At 48.3% G+C, this 18,262-nt stretch overlaps 1 protein-coding gene across 3 annotated transcripts in view; it reads right to left on the reverse strand.

Annotated features, from left to right (window-relative positions):
* nipblb (NIPBL cohesin loading factor b) overlaps window positions 1–18,262 on the reverse strand; it is a 136,031-nt gene that overhangs the window by 6,232 nt on the left and 111,537 nt on the right. For all 3 annotated transcript variants that reach the window (XM_042336341.1, XM_042336334.1, XM_042336345.1), the window contains 6 exons: window positions 17,535–17,678; window positions 16,502–16,591; window positions 11,916–12,136; window positions 11,482–11,584; window positions 9,526–9,624; window positions 2,440–2,586 (listed from right to left, as the gene is read on the reverse strand). In XM_042336341.1, the coding sequence (XP_042192275.1) occupies window positions 2,440–2,586; window positions 9,526–9,624; window positions 11,482–11,584; window positions 11,916–12,136; window positions 16,502–16,591; window positions 17,535–17,678 (804 nt within the window). The remainder of the gene's footprint in view (window positions 1–2,439; window positions 2,587–9,525; window positions 9,625–11,481; window positions 11,585–11,915; window positions 12,137–16,501; window positions 16,592–17,534; window positions 17,679–18,262) is intronic.

Below are 18,262 nucleotides of genomic sequence, written 5' to 3' on the forward strand. Positions count from 1 at the left end.
CTTTTACGTCGGGAGGACGCCCAAAGGCGCTGGACAGTTGGGTCGGGACCCGAGCAGGGGGAAATGGTCAGGGTGAGGAGAGGGAAGGGAGGGAGCGAGGAGGGGGGAAATGGTCAGGGTGAGCGGAGGGAAGGGAGGGAGCGAGGAGAGGGTAGAGTCGAGAGGGGAGCTGAAGGCACGGTTGAAGAGAAAGGTCTTGAGACCGGCCTTGAAGGAGGAAAGGGAGGAAGCGGCGAAGGCACTGGGGATGGAGTTCCAGAGCCTCGGGGCTGAGAGGCTGAAGGCCACCGATGGTCGGGCGGTTGGGGCGGGGGATGTGGAGCAGACCGGAGCCAGAGGAAGGAGGGTACGGGCGGGTAGGTAGGGGGATAGTAGGTCGGAGGGGTAGGAGGGAGCGAGGCCGGGAATGGCCTTGTAGGTGAGGAAGAGGATCTTGAATTCAATCCTCTGGGGGATGGGAAGCAGTGGAGGTGAGCGAGGGCGAGGGTGAGGGTGGGAGTGAGGGCGAGGGTGAGAGCGAGGGAGAGGGTGAGGGCGAGGGTGGGAGTGATGTGGTGCGGGACAGTACACGAGCTGCAGAGTTCTGAATGACCTGCAGTGTTGAGGGAGGGCCGGGAAGGCCGCGAGGAGAGAGTTCCCATAGTCCAGCCTTGAGGTGATAAAGGCGTGGACCAGGGTTTCAGCCGCGTGAGGAGTGAGGGAGTGGCGATGTTCCGGAGGTGATGGAAGGCAGTGTGAGACAGGACGGCTCAGGGTCGAGGGGAACCCCGAGGTTCCTGATGGCTTTGAGAGGTGGAGAGTGCGGAGCTGATGCTGTCAGCGCCTGAGGTGCGGAGGCGCTGACGTGAGCCAATCAGGAGGGCCTCAGTTTTGTGCACGTTGAGCTGAAGAAAGTTGTCTCTCGTCCAGGACTCGATGTCAGATACTAGGCTTTATAAATAGGGCTTAGAATACAAGTGTCAGGAAGTTATGATGAACCTTTATATAAAACACTGGTTAGGCCTCAGTTAGAGACTGGGTGCAGTTCTGGGCCCCACACTTTAGGAAGGATGTCAAGGACTCGGAGAGGGTACAAAGGAGATTCACCAGGATGGTGCAGAGAAGGTTAAGAGGAGACTTAAGAAGTTTTCAAAATTATGAGGGGATTCGATAGGGTGAACGAGGAGAAACTATTCCCACTGGCGGGTGGGTCGGTAACCCGAGGCCACCGGTTTAAAACAGCTGTTAAAAGAAACAGAGGGGAGGTGAGGAGAAATGTTTTCACACAGCGAGTTGTTGGGATTGGGAATCTATTGCCTGAAAGGCTGAGGGAAGCCGAATCCATAACAACTTTTAAGAGAGAAGTAGATAATTATTTGGAAGGACAAGTTTACAGGTCTATGGCGAGACAGTGGGGGAGTGGGGTTGATCAGGGCTATGGGGAGTTAGCGGGGGAGTGGGGTTGATCAGGGCTATGGGGAGAGCGTGGGGGAGTGGGGTTGATCAGGGCTATGGGGAGAGAGGGGGAGTGGGGTTGATCAGGGCTATGGGGAGTTAGCGGGGGAGTGGGGTTGATCAGGGCTATGGGGCGAGAGCGGGGGAGTGGAGTTGATTTGGAAGCTCTTTTCAAGGAGCCGATACAGACACAATGGGCCGAATGGCCTCCTTCTTTGCTGTATAATTCTTGTGATTCTATGATCACGTCTTCCGGACGTCTCAAAGCGCTTCACAGAATATAGTGAATTGACTGTATATTTTCTGGGGGAAACGCAGAAGCCGATTGCGCACAGCAGTGAGTGTCCCTCATACAGTCGTGGATTGAGTGGCTAAATTAGTATTACCATGACTATCTTTTTTGGAAGGGATTATGTGTGATATCGCTGCTCACAGACTACACTGTCCTCTCAATGTGATATCGCTGCTCAGACTACACTGTCCTCTCAGTGTGATATCGCTGCTCACAGACTACACTGTCCTCTCAATGTGATATCGCTGCTCAGACTACACTGTCCTCTCAGTGTGATATCGCTGCTCACAGACTACACTGTCCTCTCAATGTGATATCGCTGCTCAGACTACACTGTCCTCTCAGTGTGATATCGCTGCTCACAGACTACACTGTCCTCTCAATGTGATATCGCTGCTCACAGACTACACTGTCCTCTCAGTGTGATATCGCTGCTCACAAACTACACTGTCCTCTCAGTGTGATATCGCTGCTCACAGACTACACTGTCCTCTCAGTGTGATATCGCTGCTCAGACTACACTGTCCGCTCAGTGTGATATCACTGCTCACAAACTACACTGTCCTCTCAGTGTGATATCGCTGCTCACAGACTACACTGTCCTCTCAGTGTGATATCGCTGCTCAGACTACACTGTCCGCTCAGTGTGATATCACTGCTCACAGACTACACTGTCCGCTCAGTGTGATATCGCTGCTCACAGACATACGTACCAGTATCCTCTCGATCAACATATCGTAATACTGCTCCGTCAGTTGGGGTCGGCTCAGCACAAAGCGCCCGAGTAACTCCACGGCTGCCTCCCGCACGCTGGTGGAGTTGTCCATCAAACGACCGTGTACTCCGCGCTGCATGTCCAGCTGGATTGGGGAAAAAAGAATGAATCCTTAAGAAAAAACACACAAACTAGTACACAAGGGAACTGTGACTGGCCTCCTTCATGTGCCTGGCTCACCCTCAGGCAGGCTGTCAGCCTTACTGCCCCCACTCGCTGCAGTTCCATCCCGCTGAGCCTTAGCCTTGACCTGTGTCCCTCCCCTTCGTCAAGGTCCATCTCAAGTCCTTCCTCTTCGGTCATTTTCCTACCACACTCACCCCCAAACCCTCCCGAATCCAACCTCTTCCTCGGGTGCAAGCCCTCGACTGTCCAGCCAGCGCTTTCTTGACATGAAAGGGAAATGCCAAATGTTGTTGTTCTAATTGGATTAGAGAGTTCCAATGGTGGAGCAAACCGCACCATAGGCTGGAGAATACATTAGAATATACAGCACAGAAACAGGCCATTCAGCCCAACTGGGCTATGCCGCTGTTTATCTCCACATGAGCCTCCTCCTGCTCTTCCTCAACTAAGCCCATCAGCAGAACCTTCTATTCCTTTCTCCCTCATGTACCTCTCCAGCTTCCCCTTAAATACATCTGTGCTATTTGCCTGAACAACTCCTTGTGGCAGCATGTTCCACATTCCCACTGCTCTCTGTATGAAGACATTTCTTCTAACTTCCCTATTTGACCTACTGGTGACTATTTTCTATTGATGGTCTTTGTTTTGGTCTCCCCCACAAGTGGAAACCTTCCCTATGTCGACCCTATCAAAACCTTTCATCATTTTAAAGACCTCTATCAGGTCACCCCTTACCCTCCTCTTTTCAAGAAAAAAGAGTCCAAGCATGTTCAGCCTTTCCTGATACGTCTAACCTCTCAGTTCTGGGATCATCCTTGTGATCTCCTTTGCACCCTCTCCAGTGCCTCTACATCCCTTATATATTGTGGGGACCAGAACTGCACAGTATTCTATAACCAAGGTTCTATAGGTTTACCATAACTTCCCTGCTTTTCATTTCTACCCTCTACAACAACAACAACAAGATTCCATTTATAGAGCGCCTTTCACGTCGGGAGGACGTCCCAAAGCTCTGTACAATTGAGTCAGGACCCGAGCATTGGGGGGAAATGGTCAGGGTGAGGGGAGGGAAGGGAGGGAGCGAGGAGGGGGGAAATGGTCAGGGTGAGGGGAGGGAAGGGAGGGAGCGAGGAGGGGGGAAATGGTCGGGGGGAGGGAAGGGAGGGAGTGAGGAGGGGGTAGAGAGTCGAGAGCGGAGCTGAAGGCTGAAGGTCAAAGAGAAAGGTCTTGAGATCGGCCCTGAAGGAGGAAAGGGAGGAAGCGGCGAAGGCACTGGGGATAGAGTTCCAGAGCCTGGGGGCTGAGAGGCTGAAGGCCACCGATGGTCGGGCGGTTGGGGCGAGGGATGTGGAGCAGACGGAGGAACGGAGGGTACAGGCAGGTAGGTAGGGGGATAGTAGGTCGGAGAGAGGCCGGGAATGGCCTTGTAGGTGAGGATGAGGATCTTGAATTCGATCCTCTGGGGGATGGGGAGCAGTGGAGGCGATCGAGGGCGAGGGTGAGGGTGAGGGTGGGAGTGATGTGGTGCGGGATAGTACACGAGCTGCAGAGTTCTGAATGACCTGCAGTGTGGAGGGAGGGCTTTTGTGGAGTCCTGTAGCTCAGTGGTTAGAGCACTCGCTTTGCAAGTGAGAGACCTGAGTTCAGGTCCAGAGTTCAAGGCGAAACCTCGGGCAAGTTTCCTTACTCCACACAGAGCCTAATAATAATCCTCCAAAACAAAAAACAATAATAAATTGGTCATTTTCAATCTACGACTGTTTGTGGGACATTGCTGTGCGCAATTGGCTGCCGCGTTCGCCCACAAATATACAGTCAATTCACTTTACAGTATGTTCTGTGAAGTGCTTTGGGACGTCCTCCCGACGTGAAAAGCGCTATATCAAATGCAAGGATTATTATTATTATTAGGGCCGGGAAGGCCGGCGAGGAGAGAGTTCCCATAGTCCGGCCTTGAGGTGATAAAGGTGTGGACCAGAGTTTCAGCCGCGTGAGGGGTGAGGTAGTGGCGATGTTCCGGAGGTGATGGAAGGCGGTGCCAGTTGTGCCGCGGATATGTGGGAGAAAGGACAGCTCAGGGTCGAGGGGAACCCCGAGGGGAGGGAGGAGGAGGGGGTTGAGGAGGAGGTGGAGGGGGGAGTGCGGAGGGGGAGAGGAGGGCTGAGGGTCGAACAGAACACCGAGGTTCCTGATGGCTTTGAGAGGTGGAGAGTGCGGAGCTGATGGTGTCAGCGCCTGAGGTGCGGAGGCGCTGACGTGAGCCAATCAGGAGGGCCTCAGTTTGGCTCACGTTGAGCTGAAGAAAGTTGTCTCTCGTCCAGGACTCGATGTCGGACAGGCAGACTGTCAGGACATCGGGGGTCATGGAGTTGAGGGTAGAGGAGGAAAGGTAGAGTTGGGTGTCATCCGCATACATGTGGGAGTGAACCCCATGTCTGCGGATGATGTCACCACAGGGGAGCATATAGAGGGTGAAGAGGAGGGGACCGAGGACAGAGCCCTGAGGGCTCTAGATAGGTTCCTTTGCTTCTCTACCCCATTTAGGTTTTTATTTGTTGATGACTTCCTTATTCCTTCTACCAAAATGTACCACCTCACACTTTTCTACTTTGAAATGCATTTACCATTTAAATGCCCACTCAACAACAACAACAACAAGATTCCATTTATAAAGCGCCTTTCACGTCAGGAGGACGTCCCAAGGCGCTGCACAGTTGGGTCATGACCCGAGCAGTGGGGAAATGGTCAGGGTGAGGGGAGGGAAGGGAGGGAGCGAGGAGGGGGTAGAGAGTCGAGAGGGGAGCTGAAGGCTGAAGGTCAAAGAGAAAGGTTTTGAGACCGGCCTTGAAGGAGGAAAGGGAGGAAGCGGCGAAGGCACTGGGGGATGGAGTTCCAGAGCCTCGGGGCTGAGAGGCTGAAGACCCGACCACCGATGGTAGGGCGGTTGGGGCGGGGGACGTGGAGCAGACCGGAGCCAGAGGAACGGAGGGTACGGGCGGGTAGGTAGGTAAACTCAGTAAGTTTATTAATGACTTGCTGTAATTTGTTGCTGTCTTCCTCTGTATTAACTATTCCTCCAATTTGGTGTCGTCTGCAAATTCTGAAATTGTCCTGCTGATTCCCGAGTCCAAATCATTAATGTATATTGTGAACAACAGTGGACCCCAACACTGAACCTTGTGAAACACCACTGTCCACCAACACCCCCCCCCCCCCCCCCCGTGCCAGTCTGAGTAGCTACTCTTTACCCCTACTCTGTTTGCTGTTTTGTAGCCAGCTTGCTATCCATTCTGTTATTTTTCCCCTGACTCCACAGGCTCTGAGCTTATTCATTAGTGTATGATGTAGTATCTTATCAAACGCCTTTTGGAAATCTAAATGTATAACATCTACCGCATTCCCTTTGTATACTCTCTCTGTTACCCCTTCAAAGAATTCAATGAACACAAGAACATAAGCATTAGGAGCAGGAGTCGGCCATTCAGCCCCTCGAGCCTGTGCCCCGCCATTCGCTAAGATCACGGCTGATCTTCAGACCTGACTCTAATTACCCGCCCTCTCCCCATAGCCCCTAATGCCTCTGTTGTTTAAACGTCTGTCAGTCTCAGCCTTGAAGCTGTTCGAGGACTGACATCTACAGCCTTCGGGGGAGTGGATTCCATAAAGTCACTGCTCTCTGAGTGAAGAAAAGTTTCCTCAACTCTGTTCTAAAAGGCTGACCTTTAATTTTCAGACTGTGACCCGGTTATAGATTCTCCTCCCGGGGAAACAGTCCCTCAGTGACTACTTTATCAGCTCTTTAAGAATCTTATATGTTTCAATAAGATTCCCCCTAATTCTTCTGTACTATAGAGAATACAGCCCTATCCTCATAGGTCAGTCCCCTCATCCCAGGCACTAACCGAGTGAATCTACGCTGCACCCCCTCGAGGGCAAGTGTGTCCTTTTATAAATAAGGAGATCAAAACTGCACACAATACTCTCGGTGCGGTCTCACCAAAGCCCTGTACAGTTGCAGTCAGACTTCCCTACTCTGTACTCTAAACCTTTGGCAATGAACGCTAACTGCCGTTCGCCTTCTTAGTTGCACTGATCCTGTGGCACTCCTCTAGTCACCTCCTGCCAATTTGAGAATGACCCGTTTATCCCTACTCACTGTTTTCTACCCGTTGGCCACTCTTCAATCCATGGTAATATGTTCCCATCAATCCCGTGGGCCTTAACCTTGTGCAATAGCCTTCTGTGTGGCACTTTGTCAAATGCCTTTTTACAATCTAAATATACTACACCTACTGGTTCCCCCCTCTCTAACCTGCAGATACATCTTCAAACACTCTCAAAGATTAGTGAAGCGTGACTTCCCTTTGTAAAGCCATGTTGACTCTGCCTCATCTTGTTATGGTCTTCCAGGAATCCCATAACGACATCTTTAATTAAGGACTCAAGAATTTTCCCTCCCACTGAAGTCAGACTAACTGGTCTATAGTGCCCCATCTTTTCTCTCCCACCCTTCTTAAATGGTGGTGTCACGTTTGCAATCTTCCAATCAATAGGAACCGGTCCAGAATCCAGAGAATTTCGGAAGCTCAAAGACAAACCGTCCACTACCTCAGTCGCCACCTCTTTATAAACCCGAGGATGTAGGCCATCAGGTCCAGGGGATTTATCAGTTTTAAGACCTGACAATTTACCTAAAACCATTTCTTTATTAATATTAATTCCCAAGTTGCTCACTAACATTGTCTTCTTGGTTCCCCTCTATTCTTGGTAGGTTTTCAGTGTCTTCTGAGGTGAAGACAGTAGCAAAGTACTTGTTTAATGACTCTGCCATGTCTTTGTCCCCTACTATTATTCCCCCCGTCTCTGCTGTAGCCGACCCACATTTACCTTTGACAGCCTCTTCCTCTTTATATATTTATAAAAACTCTTGTAGTCTGTCTCTATGTTCTTCGTTAGTTTGCCCTCATATTCCATTTTCCATCCCTTGATCAAGCCTGACATTCCTTTTTGAAATCCGTGCTGACTTGTCTTTATTATGTTTTCCGTGTTTTTCTATTACCTTCTTCAGTAAGGATTCCATTATCTTTCCTACCCCCGATGTTAAGTTTAAGTGTTTGTTTTGTCCCCAAATCTAATAGAATGTTTTGATGAAGTGACTGAGAGGATGGATGAAGGTAGTGCAGTAGACATAGCTTATCTAGATTTTCAAAAGGCATTTGACAGAGTGCCACATAAGGGACTGATAAACAAAATAGAAGCCCACGGCATGAAAGGGACTGTGGCAACATGGATCCAGAACTGGCGAAGAGTCAGAAGGTAGAGAGTGGTAGTAAACGGTTGCTTTTCTGACTGGAGGGAGGGGTATAGTGGTGTCCCTCAGGGGTCGATATTGGGACCACTGCTCTTTCTGATCTATATTAATGATCTGGACCTGGATATATGGAGCAATTTCCAAATTTGCAGAGAACGCCAAGATAGGAAAAGCAGCTAATGGTGAGGAGGACAGCACCGGACTCCAAGAGGACTTAGACAGATGGTAACATGGGCAGATACGTGGCAGATGAGGTTTAATGTGGAGAAATGTGAAGTGTTGCGTTTTGGTAGGAAGAATGAGGAGAGGCAATATAGGCTGATGGTACAATCTTAAAGGGGGCAAATGAACAGAGAGACCTGGGGGTCCACATCAGCAAATCTCTGAAGGTGGCCGGACAGGTAGATAAAGAGGTTATAAAAGCATCCGGGATACTCGGCTTTACAAATAGGGCATAGAGTACACAAGTCAGGAGTTATGCTGAATATTTATAAAATGCTGATTAGGCCTCAGTTGGAGACTGCGTTCAGTTCTGGGCACCGCACTTTAGGAAAGATGTTCGGGCATTGGAGAGGGTGCAAAGGAGGTTTACCCGATGGTACCAGGAATGAAGGACCTTAGTTATGAGGAGAGGTTAGAGAAACTAGGATTATTCTCCCTGGAGCAGAGAAGATTATGAGGGGATTTAATAGAGGTTTTCAAGATCATGAGAGGATTTGATAGGTTGAACCGGGAAAAACTGTTCCCACTGGTGTGTGGGTCAGTAACCCGAGGACACTGATTTAAGTTAGTTTAAGATAGATAGACAGAGGGCAGGTTAGGAGAAAATGTTTCACCCAACGAGGTGTTGGGATCTGGAATGTATTACCTGAAAGGGTAGTGGAAGCCGATGCAATAACAACTTTTAAGAGAGAAGTAGATGGGTATTTGGGGAGGACAGGATTGCAGGGCTATGGGGAGAAAGTGGGCCAGTGGGACTGGGTTGGATTGCTGTTTTCTGGCCTCTTTCTGTGCTGTGTGATTCTATGAGATGAGGAAGAGGAGGGGCTGAGGATAGAGACCTAATGTACATCACAAATGACTATTTGGGGGAGGGAGGAGAAATCGTTATAGGAGTCAAAGTGGAGGCAGTGGGTCAAGTAGGAATTGAACCAGGAGAGTGCCATTCCACAGAGATGGATGTCAGAGAACCGGTCTATGCTCGTGAGAAATCATTCCTGGCAACTAGCTCAGCACTAAATAATTTGGTCACTCAATCCACAAATGTTTGTGGAACACTCATTGCTGTGCGCAATTGGCTGCCATGTTTTGCCCACAAAATACAGTCAATTCACTTCACAGTATATTCTGTGAAGCGCTTTGAGACATCTCGAAGACGTGACAAGATGCCATATCACATGCAAGGTTATAAATATAAAAACACAAATCATCCCATCACCACTTCTCTTCATCCAATCCTGCAACACTCTGATTTGCAGTTGTTCCTATGGAAACAATTGCTCCAACTTTCATGGTTGACCCTTAACTGAGATGAGGCTCCAGCTACCACTGGCTTTCCTAGTTGTAGAGGAAGTTTGGACACCTTACCCTTGCTAATATGCTGGGGTCCACAGCCACGACCTCAGACAGACACTTCATGGCCTTTGTTCGTACAGCGATAGCACTCTCCCCCAGAACACGGAGGATCTGCAACACAAACAATGATTTGCCATGAAATCGATGAATGGAATGCGTTCTTCTCTTGAATAGCAAATGAGTCAGCCCAGCTCAATGAATCACTCTCTCGCATAGAAACAGGAATAGACCATTCAACTGCGCATGCCTGTTCCGCCATTCTATAGGATCACAGTTGATCTGTACCTCAGCTCCAATTACCCACTTTTTCCTCTTTTCCCCTGATACCCCGACCTAACAAATATCTATCCATCTCATTCTGGACAATGTGAATGGATCCAGCCATAATCCACAGCCGGGGAAAAGAGTTCCAGATTTCCACTACCCTTGGGGTGAAAAACCTCCTGATTTCACTCCTAAATGGCCAAGCTCTAATTTTAAGATGATGCCTTGTTCTGGATTCCCCACCAGAGGAAATAGCTTCTCTGTAGCTGACCTATTATTATACTATCTTATCAAATTTCTTTATTATTTTAAATACCTCAATTTGACCCCTCAAACTCCTAAACTCAAGGGAATACAGACCAAGTTTATGCAACCTGTTCTCATAAATTTAACTTTAAGTCCTGGTGACTACTCCAATACAGAACTGGGGTGGGACCACATTGTTGTACGTGGCATGGTCAAGTGAGATGTTAAACTGAGGCCCTGTCAGTTCCCATCTAGGTGGATGTTAAAGATCCCAGGCACTATTTGAAAAGAGAAGGGAGTTCCTACAGCATTCCTGGCTGACAATCCACCCACATGAATTGATTATTCACTTCATGGCTGTGTGTGGGGGACATGGCTGTGTGTGTGGGGAGGACATGGCTGTGTGTGTGGGGGGGACATGGCTGTGTGTGTGTGTGGGGGACATGGCTGTGTGTGTGGGGGACATGGCTGTGTGTGTGTGTGGGGGACATGGCTGTGTGTGTGTGGGGGGGACATGGCTGTGTGTGTGTGTGGGGGACATGGCTGTGTGTGTGGGGGGGCATGGCTGTGTGTGTGTGGGGGGGGCATGGCTGTGTGTGTGGGGGCCATGGCTGTGTGTGTGTGTGGGGGTGGGGGGGGGACATGGCTGTGTGTGTGTGGGGGGACATGGCTGTGTGTGTGTGTGGGGGACATGGCTGTGTGTGTGTGTGGGGACATGGCTGTGTGTGTGTGGGGGGGACATGGCTGTGTGTGTGTGTGGGGGACATGGCTGTGTGTGTGTGTGGGGGACATGGCTGTGTGTGTGTGTGGGGGACATGGCTGTGTGTGTGTGGGGGGGACATGGCTGTGTGTGTGTGTGGGGAACATGGCTGTGTGTGTGTGGGGGGGGCACATGGTTGTGTGTGGGGGAGGGACATGGCTGTGTGTGGGGGGGGGGGACATGGCTGTGTATGGGGCTGCAGTGTTTACCTGCAATACATCCTGTGAAAAGGTTTGACTCCCATTGTGAAAGGCGCTCTATTAAATATTAGTGTTATTATTATTACAATAATGTTCCGACGATTCTACCAAATGCCAATGGGACACATAATGACACCAGCCGCCATTCACACCCAAACGTGGCAGGAATTTGGTTCAAAGCTGAAATTCAGCCAATGGAGTCCGTGTCTTCCACACACTACCCTGTCTCCTCCCACTCAATGGTTCACAGTATTGGCAAAATACAGCTTGATTCCGGTTTTAATATCATTAAACATTAATGTTGATAACAAGCTGACCTTCCAGTTACACTGGGTGCCATAGTGCCTTCATCAGGCATAGATGCGATGTAATACAGCCATCTGTGACCTCCCTGGGCTGGCCTAAACTCAACAAGCAGGACGACTGAGGCACTTTGACAACTAGCTTGAGTTGTGTGCCTGTGTGACTCTCCTCAGGATATGTAACCTCAGCACTCACCTGTGTCAAATAAATATCAAAGCTCTGTGCAAACGGCCTCATGGAGGCCAAGTAACGGACAATCAAACAGGCGTCCTCATAGTCCACATTGGCAGAGTTCATTCTGCGAGAAAGGAGAGTGAGTTAATACCAACCCAGAGCATTCAGTGTCAACAACAACTTGCATTTATATAGCACCCTTCATGTGGGGTAGCGTCCTGGAGCGCTACCCAATGAGAAGAGGCAGCAGGTGAGGGGGTTAAGCAGGTCAGAGAGGTAGGGAGTGCGAGGGCATGAAGTTATTTGAAAACGAGTGAGAGTGTCTGCTGGTTGCAGCACAAACAAGTTACCCATCAAAAACCTCCCAGCAATACATGGTGATTCCCCTTGTGCAGCATGCACATTACCCCGGGCTGTGTGAGAGTTAGCAAACACCAAGTCATTGTGTAACATACCTGAGTGTACTAAACTGAGCAGGGGCCGCTTTGATCACAGAGCGCAGGAATTTCTTGCGTTTCTCTGCGCGCTGCATGATCTCTCCCGTGGACTCCACCTCCTTGGCGTGCTGCGTCCCGTCTGAGGAATCATCGTCCTTCTGGTTCTGAGATTTCATGGCTTTCTCTGTCTCCATGGTGGTGTCACGGTACCACTGTGCAATGTAAAATTTCCTAGCAAACTTCAAAATAAACACACACTTACTTTGTGGCACACTGGGAAGCACAGTAACCTTAGCACTCAAATACTTCATGCCCTGGCACCTCCCGATCTCTCCAACCTGCTTACTCCGCAACACACTAACCACTGCCTTTTCTTGACTGGCTCCGGCCTCCTGTATGACCCTCATAAATAGTAATCCTGGCATTTGATATAGAGCTTTTCACGTCTTCTCGACTTCTCAAAGCGCTTCACAGAATATACTGTAAAGTGAATTGACTGTATATTTGTGGGCGAAACACGGCAGCCAATTGCGTACAGCAGTGAGTGTCCCACAAACAGTTGTGGAACCCAGGTCTCTCGCTTGCAAGACGAGTGCTCTAACCAGTGAGCTACAGGACTCCATGTACCAACAGGGACTTTACCGGTCTCCCCAGCTCCATTATTAAAAAAAGCAGCTCATTCAGAATTCATGTCCTTTGTTCCACCACCGACAGTTGTGCTTTCAGCCACGAAACTCTGGAACACATTTCCTCTGTCCCTCTGCCATGACCCTTACTTCCCCATCTTCAGATCACAGCCGAGACATTCCTTTTCAACCGTGCCTATAGTCACCACCCCAAGGCTTGGGTTCATGCTCCCCCATTGTCAAGCGCTCTGGGACGCTAGCCTGCGTGAGGAATGCAAGTTGTTGTTGTTCTCAAGCTCCACAAGTTGCTCTCAGGCCTCTGACACATGGACCAGATAGAATTACTGCAATCTAATTCTTAATAAGGAATCAGTCACACAAAAGCGACTCTGTCCAGCACCAGAACAACATAATATTCCTTGCATTTGATACAGTGCCTATCACATCATTGAGACAACTCAAAGCGTTTCATATATTCTGTAAAGCGAATTGACTGTATACAATCAAAAGAATTACACAGCAAAGGAGGCCATTTGGCCCATCGCGTCTGTGTCGGCTCTTTGAAGAGCTTCTAAATCAACCCCACTCCCTCGCTCTCTCCCCACAGCCCTGATCAACGCCTTTATTTCTTTTAACAATTATTTTAAATTGGTGTCCTCAGGTTACCGACCCACCCCCCAGTGGGAATAGTTTCTCCTGTTCAACGTTTCGATTCCCCCGGAGGACACCACTGCACACTTCCCTCCAGTCAGAGAAACAACCGTTCCCCACACTCTCTGCTCTCTGTCTCCCAGTTCTGTATCCGCTGCCACTGTCCCTTTAATACCGGGGCTTCGATTCTGTTTACAAGTCTCTTATGTGGCACTTTGTCATATGGACAATCCATATAAACTACATCACCTGCACTCCCTTCATCCGCCCTCTCCGTTACTGCATTAAAAAACTCTATCAGGTTTGTTCACCATGATTTGCCTTTAACAAATCCACATTGACTGTCCTTTATTAACCCAAATTTTTCTAAGTGAAAATTTATTTTGTCCCGGATTATAGTCTCTAGAAGTTTCCCCATGACTGACGTTAGGCACTGGCCGGTAGTTCCCGGGTTTATCCTTCTGTCACTTTTTGTACGGAGGAGTAACATTTGCAACCCTCCAGTCCTCTGACCACCCCGGTGTCCAAGGAGGATTGAAAGATTGTGGCCAGAGCCTCCGTTATTTCCGCCCTGACTTCCCTCAGTAACCTAGGATGCCTCCCGTCCAGACCGGGTGACTTATCTCCTTGAGCACCGACAGCCTTTTTAGTCCCTCCTCTCGGTTTATTCTTATCTTATCCAATTTCTCTCCCATCTCCTCCGATACTGTGGCATTGGCCGCATTCCCTCCTTTTGTGAAGACAGATGCAAAGTCCTCATTCAGTTCGTCAGCCGTACCCTCTGCCTCTACAAGAAGGTTTCCTCTTTGGTCCCTAATTAGACCCACCCTTCCTTTGACTAACCTTTTATTCTTTATATGCTTATACATTACCTTAGGGTTCCCTTTTATGTTACCCGCTCATCTTTTCTCATACAGTCTCTTTACTCCTCATTTCCTTTCTCAGTTCTCCTCTGTACTTTCTATATTCTATTTGATTATCTTCTATATTTTGAACCTGATCATCAATCTTTTTCTGTTTTATTTTATTCCCAATTTCCTTGTTCATCCAGGGAGGTTTGGATGCCCTCCTTTATAATAATAATAGCCGCTTTGTGGGAATGTATTTGTTCTGTCCCCGAAGTATCTCCTCCTTGAAGGCTTTCCATTGCTCGTTAGCTGTTTACCTGCCAATCTTTCTTTCCAGTCGACCTTGGCGAGCTCCCTGTTTAACTCACTGAAATTAGCCTCTTCCAGTTGAGTATTTCACCTTTGATTGCTCACCTTTCCATAAGTACTCTAAACCTAATGATGTTGTCTCACTGTTGTCCAGATGCTCTCCTACTGAAACCTGCTCCACTTGCCCCACTTCATACCCCAGAACTAGATCCAGCACTGCTTCCTTCCTCGTTGGGCTGGAAACGTACTTATCCAGAATGTTCTCCTGTGCACATTTCAGGAATCCTCCCCCTCCTTGCCCTTTACACTGTTATGTTGCCAGTCTATGTTAGGATAATTGAAGTCCCCCATTAGCATTACTCTATTGGTTTGACATCTTTCTGAAATCTGCTGCAGATTTGCTCGTCTCTCTCCTTCCCATTAACTGGTGGTCTATAGTTTACACTTAACAGAGTAACAGCTCCTTTTCTGCTCCTTAACTCTAACCAAATAGATTCTGTTTATGGACCCTCGAGCACATCGTCCTTTTCCAGGGCCGTAACCGTGTCTATAATCAATATTGCCACCCCCGTCCCCTCCTTTTTTCCTTTCCCTATCCCTCCCGAGTACATTGTAGCCAGGAATATTCAGCTCCCATTCCTGCCCGTGTTTGAGCCAAGTCTCCGTTATTGCCACTACACCATAACCCCATGTGGCAACTTGAGCCGCAGATCACCAATATTATTTGTCACACTCCGTGCATTTACACACATGCACTCCAAGACCCACTGAGCCTGCTCTGCATTTCTCCCCCGTCTAATCCCTCCCTTTTCGGGATTACTCCTGATTGCATTGCTATTCGTCTCTCCCAGCCCTCTGTATAACTTGGTTGTCCTCTCTGATGCTACATCCTGATTCCCTTCCCATCTCGAAATTAGTTTCGCCCAAATATACGGTTAATTCACTTTGCAGCATATTCTGTGAAGCGCTTTGAGACGTCTAGAAGATGTGAAAAGCGCTGTATCAAATGCAAGAATTATTATTATATCATTATTATATTATTGTAGTTTAAACTCTTCCCTATAGCACCAGTTAACCTCCCTGCGAGGATATTGATCCCAGCCCTGTTCAGATATAACTCATCACCTGCCCCAGAACTGGTCCCAATGATCCAGGAACCTGAAGCCCTCCTTTCTGCACCATTTCTCCAGCCATGTGTTTGATCTGCTGCACGAGGCACTGGGAGTAATCCAGAGTTCACCACCTTTGAGGTCCTTCTCTTTAGCTTATTCCCGAGCTTGATACTTTCAGCCTCCCATATGCCATGTAGTGACTCCAGCCTCTCGTCAAGCTCAAAAACCCTGAGCTCCAGCTCGAGCAGCCGGAGGCACTTCCTACACACGTGTCTGTCCAGAGCTCACAAAGCCTCCTGGAGTTCCCACGTGGCACACATTGTGCATGAAACTGGTCTCAGCTGCCCTGCCATATTCCCAGACATGTTAGTTTAATATAAATATTATATAGTTTATAATTATGTATCTCTTTCCCCTCTGCACCGAACTCCTACTCTCACCAAATTCTTTAACAGAATTCTCACTCTGTTCCAACTCACTGAGTTCCCTACTGAAGCTGCTGGGCTCTCTGTTCAAGTTTGAAAATTTGTGGGGTGAAACAAGGCAGTGAATTGCGCACAGCAGTGTCCCACAAACAGTCATGGATTGAGTGACCAAATTATTATTATTTTTTTGAAGGGATTATTACCCCCCTGGAAAAACAATCTGCCAATTGGTTAACAACCAGATTCCTACTTACTGCTAGGTAAACAGCGGCGTGTGGAGTTTAAAATAAACGCCATTTAGACACAAATGCTCATGTCCCCGAGTCTCTCTACTTTGTTGTAAAACCCCTAAAAGACTCGATTTGAAAGAGTAGCTGTTGGTAGATGATAAGCTTGGCTGGAGTTAGGGCCGGGCACTTGATTGTTGGAGATGCCATCATACAGATGTCAAAGTGAGGTCTGTTGTGTGCTTGTTCAGGTGCCTTTCTTTCTCGTTCTCCCAACCTTCACATGGCTCTCTTTCTCCTCCCCACCTCATCATTTGATACAGGTTGGATACAAACTCCAGCTTCAAACAACTCAATCTTCTAATTAGATTTCGGAAGTTTCAAAGGGAAAGGCTGGCTCACTTACCATCAGTGAGGGATCTGTCTCCGTATTCTCATCCAAGTAATCCAGCAGTGCTTTCTGCAGCTGCTGCACCTCATCCTCTATCCCAGCGACCTGTGACAAAACATGGAGAATCATGGGGGCTATTCCAGATCCTAGCTAGTTTGTGGGTGAAAAAAGTCTCCTAATTTGCTTGTTTACTATCTTAAATTGTTGTTGTAAATTGATGCCGTCTCCATTGTAAATAATAACCCTGTCCTCCCACCCTCTGTTTCCTTGAATTGAATCAACTGTCTATCCATGTTATTACTTCCCATTAATACCAGGCACCTGCCCATTGTTTGTAAACACAACTCCTATGTGTCACCTTACAACAATCCAAATCTTCCCCATCGACAGCATTACCTTCAACTAGTTTCTCCTATTTTGGAAAAAAACTATATTTGTCAAGGCAAGACTTGCCTTTAACAAATCCATTGCCTTTAACTGTCTCTAATCAATCCATATTTTCCAAGTGGTTATTAATATGATCCCGTATTTATTATAGTGTCTAAACAGCGCCTTGGTACATCCTCCCGACGTGAAAGGCGCTATATAAATGTAATTTTGTTGTTATTGTTGTAAACCATTGCCCAATCTGGATGTTAGACTAACTGCTCTATAAATGGTTTTCAAACCCAGGCATTACATCAGCCCCCCACCCTTTGTCGCCTTATACAACTTTCAAATCCAAGGATGTTCGAAAAATTGTCGCCAGAGCTTTCCTCTGACTTCCCTGAGCACTCTTGCAAGCTGACATCAATTTCTTTAGCACCACTTCCTTTCCTATAGCTTTTCCCTTCTAATTGCTGGACGTAGTGTCTCACTACCACTTTCTGTAAAATGGAGGCCAAATACACATCAAGTATTGGTGTCAGACCTTCATTCCCTACGACTAGATTTCCCTTGTCATTTCCAATCAGCCCTACCTTTACTTGAACTTTCTTACTGCTGTGATCACATTGCCCACATTCCTATTGCAGCCACATTGTTCCTTTAGCTCACAGTTTGTGCAGACCTGCTTCAGGATCCTGTCGATCGACTCCCTGTCCATCTTACAGGACACTGCGTCTTTCCTCAGTCTCGCTGCTACTGTTCCCAAGTAATCCAGTGAAGCCACTCGGAGAGCCATCTCTGTGGACTTGTTACTAAATTGATGAACCTGTATTTCAAACAAGAAAGTGTTATACTCAGTCCAGGAATTCGCTCTGCCCTGCCTTGGTTTCCTGTCGTGTTTTGTCAGCCGGGTGTCCGACACACGTGGAAAGAACAAAAAAATGCATTTATATGACTCCTTTCATGTCGTGAGGACGTTCCAAGGAGCTAGACAGTCAAGGGTTTGCATCTGAGCGGGGGTTGGAAACAAGACAGGTGAAGGACAAGGCATTGGAGGTGAGAGCATGACAGAAAGCATGGTAGGGCGAGTGACATGGAGCAGGCCAATGCCCACCGAGCGGAGGGAGCAAGCAGGTTGGTAAGGTCACAGAAGTAGGAAGGAGTAACACCAACAAATTACATTTGTAAAGCTCCTTTCATGTCGGAAGGACATCCCAAGGCGTTGGACAGTCAATTACCCTAGCCGAGGATATGCGCAGTGCCCTGGAGTATTGTGGATCCCCATGGCTCAGGAACCAGGTATTCAAGACCCCCCACAGAGGACTGACTTGATTCCAGCTTTCTGTTGCTAAACATGTCACCTTGGGAGGACTCCTCACAGAAGACCCCAAGTATTTGGCAGGCAAGGCA

The sequence above is a fragment of the Callorhinchus milii genome, unplaced genomic scaffold (genome assembly GCF_018977255.1).
Source record: "Callorhinchus milii isolate IMCB2004 unplaced genomic scaffold, IMCB_Cmil_1.0 Scaffold1, whole genome shotgun sequence".
Classification (NCBI taxonomy): Eukaryota; Metazoa; Chordata; class Chondrichthyes; order Chimaeriformes; family Callorhinchidae; genus Callorhinchus; species Callorhinchus milii.